Here is a 3929-nt window from a genome sequence, read left to right as displayed (position 1 = left end):
TTCCCCCCAGCACTACCAGGAGTGACTAGAAATAACAGTCACAAGCTGGCAGAGGGTAGATTCAGGCTAGACATCAGGAGGCGCTACTTCACTTGGAAGTTGGTTCCAGATCCTAGCCGCCCTGACAGTGAAGTGGTGCTGGCTCCTACCCTGGGGGTCTTTAATAGGAGGCTGGATGAACACCTTCCCAGGGTCATTTGACCCCAGTACTCTTTCCTGCCACGGCAGGGTGTTGGACTTGATCTTCTCAGGTCCCTTCCAACCCTACCAACTGTGGAACTATGGAAGTCATTAGTTTCTCAAATATTTTTGTTTGTTTGTAGGTGTAAGTTGGAACATAACTTATTGAAATGGTTTTGGTTAGGGGTTTTTTTTTTTTTTTTGGCCTTTGCCTGCCAAAATAATAAAGGGAATACAAATTGGTTGATAAGTACTTAAGTGGGTAAAGCCCTGATTTTGTATGACACGTATATATACAATTATACGACTTGTGTGTACAGCAGTGGTGATTAATTATTTTGGCTGGAGGACCACTTAACAAGTTTTGGTGTGCTGTTAAGGGTTGCTAAAATCTTTCAGAAGGTATCATCTTAGCCAGAAAAATGCATATACTAAAAATCAAATGTCTACTATAACATTTTCATTTTATTTCAAAAAATAATTTTTGTCCTGTCTTTGTTTTTTTGAGTAGTGTATATAGAAGTGATTGCATAATATCTCAAAATAAAGTCTTGCTCTTGTATATTGTGTGAGGGCTGGGGGAACATTGGGTGTGTGTGGTGTGCGTGTATGTTGGGGTGTGGGGAACGTGTGTGTGTGGGGGTGGGGAAGGCTGCCTGTGTGTTAGCTCCTGGGAGAGTTGGCTTGGAGGTGGGGGTAGAAAGAGAGGCAGGGATGGACAGGGGGCACATATAGCAGAGCTTGTCTGGGCAGTGCAATGCAAGTGTAGTCCACTCCCCTGTCCTCCGCCAATCCAGCCTGTAGCTGACCCCATAGCACTCTGCTCACTTCTGCCCAGAATAGGCTGCACTGTGCTCCTGCCCCAAACCCAGCAGATGGCCCCAGCTGGTGCACACAGCTATCCAGCAGGGCTAATGTTACAGCTGCCAGTTACTGCTCGGCTCCCCCTACCTCCAGCAGCAGCTGCTTCTCCTCCTGCTTCTGCTGTGCTGCTCTGGGCAGCAGGTAATGCAGGGAAGTACTGGGGACTTGTGTTGGGCAGCAGATGCCGAGCCAGGCAGGAGGTAACTGCACCTGGGCAGCTCCTGCTGCATCCAGGTGGCTCCTGCCTCAGCATGTGGGGCTCCCGGCTGCCTTCCACCCACTCTGCCTGCTTAGCATGATGAGCGGCCAACTGCAGGTGGCCAAATGGGTGGAAAGCAGCCAGGAGCTGGGGCAAGAGCCACTCAGGTGCAGCTTCCCTGTGCTGCCTGCTTCCTGAAGCGGTGCCACAGGGGCAGGAGGAGGAGGAGGAAGAAGAGGAGCTGTTGGATGACGGGCAGAGCAGAGCTGTACCTTGGGCAACTTCAGTACCTTGGGTGGAAGGGAGCAGGGCCCAGCCCCATGTGGAATGCCACAGGGGCAGCTCCAGGCCAGATCCAAACAGTTTTTGGGCACCTGCCCACAGGCTGGATCCAATCATTTGGTGGGCCTGATTTGGCCTGCGGGCTGTATTTTGCCCTCCCCTCATGTAGAGTTAAATGTCCAATTGCAATAATTGCATATGTAATCATCTGGAACTTGGAATCTTGACAAATACAATAACTTGTTGAAATAAATTATGTTTGTTTTTTAGGTGTATGCGTGGGGCTGTGGTGCATGTCTGGGCTGTGGTTCTTCAGAAGCTACTGCCCTTAGACCCAAGCTTATTGAAGAGCTGGCTGCCACAAGAATAGTTGATATTTCAATTGGTGACAGCCATTGCTTGGCACTTTCTCACGGTAATATAAATATGGCATTTAATATTTAGAATCTTCTTTTGATGGAAAGACACAAATCTCACATTTTTGTTTCCTCCTTTTGTTGTTCCTGTAGATAATGAAGTTTATGCCTGGGGTAATAATTCCATGGGACAGTGTGGTCAGGGAAATTCTACTGGTCCCATTACCAAACCAAAAAAAGTAAGTGGTTTAGATGGAGTAGCCATTCAGCAGATTTCAGCAGGAACTTCCCATAGCCTTGCCTGGACAGCCCTTCCCCGAGATAGGTAAGTTACTGTGTTATTTATAAAAGAACACTGATGAGTGTGTTTGTCCTTTGAAGCTATTACTGAGATTGTACACTATGTGCTAAAATAGTGCTATTGCAGCAGAAATGTTGTATGTTAAGCATTTGTCTTTTTACTGTTGTGGCTCGTTTTCACTATTGGTTCATGTTGAACAGCTATGACAACAGTACATTCAATCTGAAAAGTATTTTTGTTTGAAGATTTTGGACATTGCATCAAGTTGCAGCAAGGGAACTCCTAGGTGCTGCCTGCCATGCCTCCTACGAATGGCAGAAGGCGTGATCATGGAGTTGAGCATAATGCAGGGGGAGCCCCTTGTTTTATTACACCATTAATTGAATGAATTTGCGATCAGGTCACTACTTAAGATGTGATTAACCAGTTCTTGCCTATTGTGTTAACAAAGAAGAAACTTTTGAACCTGTATAAACAAGAAAGTTGTACCAGATAAAATATTAAGGTATGAATATAAATAGATTTACTCAAATTTGGGTAAATATTTGCATGTATACACTATTTTGAGGAGAATGGCTTTTTAGTTTGGTTTGGATTGGGGTTGGCAATTTATGGCCATTTGGGCTGAATCCAGGCTAGGGAGAGATTGGATCTGGCCCCTGAAGGTCTAAACTAGCTTTGGGGCCTATAGTGGTGGCTGGTTACAAGTGGCAGGGCACCAGTAGTAAAAAGTTGTTGAACCATTATATCGTTTTTAGGAAATTGATTTCAGTTAACAGAACTAAACTATTCTATAAAGATCAGTGTTTGTAGTGGCTTAACTTGAGAACTTTGGATAATGCCTAAGACAGGAGTACAAGACACTTTAACAATTTTAAAGGATTTCAAACAATATATTAAGACATGCTTTTTCAACAGATGCCATGTTAGACAACAAAATTAAAAAAAAATCAGGCTGCTTCTAATAGATGATAATATCCTTTTCAACTCTGCCGGTATTGTGTTTAAAACTCTTTGGCAAGATTCCATGATGTCAGACTTGCTCTGGGAATGCATTACAGGTTCTGTAGGAGTCAGTTGAAGGAGGAAAGATCTGTCTCCTTACATTTGTGGCACCTGTAAAGCAAAATAATCTTCTTTTAATTATTCAGTGTTTGATTTGTAGAGAGATTTACAGGAGAGGGAGAGAAGCTAGCTATAAGGATGAAGAAGACTGGTGTTCTTTTTGTAATAATTTGTTCAAGGTGTGAGCCAAACATTCATGAAACAATGAACTTGTAATCCATGCAGCTCTTTTTTGTTTGATTCTAGACAAGTTGTGGCCTGGCACAGACCCTATTGTGTAGATCTTGAAGAAAGTACCTTCTCCCATCTCCGTTCCTTTCTTGAGCGGTATTGTGATAAAATTAACAGCGACATACCCCCTCTTCCTTTCCCTTCATCAAGGTATATATAAAACAGGCATGCTTAATTTCTTCTTTTTCCCTTTTTGGTACAGCAGTGATGCATGGTTCTGATGCTGTTTGTTTTTAATTAGTAAAATATTACAGATTTCAGGCATGTTTTATTTTTGCAATACAGTAATCTTTAAATTAAAAAATTAAAGCTGTACCAGAAACCTCCTTATCTGAAATTTATAAGTGGCGAATTAATCTTTTCATTTTAAAAATTATTCCTTTGTGAAATAAAATCAGTTTTCTGGACACACACACACACACACATGCGCACACACACACACACACTGGGT

The 3929-nt window shown here is 43.0% G+C and overlaps 1 protein-coding gene across 6 annotated transcripts in view; it reads left to right on the top strand.

Moving 5' to 3' along the window:
* The window catches only part of HERC1 (HECT and RLD domain containing E3 ubiquitin protein ligase family member 1), a 197326-nt gene that overhangs the window by 54399 nt on the left and 138998 nt on the right, over window positions 1-3929 (top strand). For all 6 annotated transcript variants that reach the window (XM_019504392.1, XM_019504388.1, XM_019504391.1 and 3 more), the window contains exons 9-11: window positions 1796-1940; window positions 2035-2206; window positions 3494-3628. In XM_019504392.1, the coding sequence (XP_019359937.1) occupies window positions 1796-1940; window positions 2035-2206; window positions 3494-3628 (452 nt within the window). The remainder of the gene's footprint in view (window positions 1-1795; window positions 1941-2034; window positions 2207-3493; window positions 3629-3929) is intronic.

This window comes from Gavialis gangeticus, unplaced genomic scaffold, assembly GCF_001723915.1.
Source record: "Gavialis gangeticus isolate Ggan-Ray unplaced genomic scaffold, GavGan_comp1, whole genome shotgun sequence".
In the NCBI taxonomy this organism is placed as follows: domain Eukaryota; kingdom Metazoa; phylum Chordata; order Crocodylia; family Gavialidae; genus Gavialis; species Gavialis gangeticus.
Note: the sequence above shows the minus strand (reverse complement) of the source record. Positions and strands in the feature narration are given on the sequence as shown.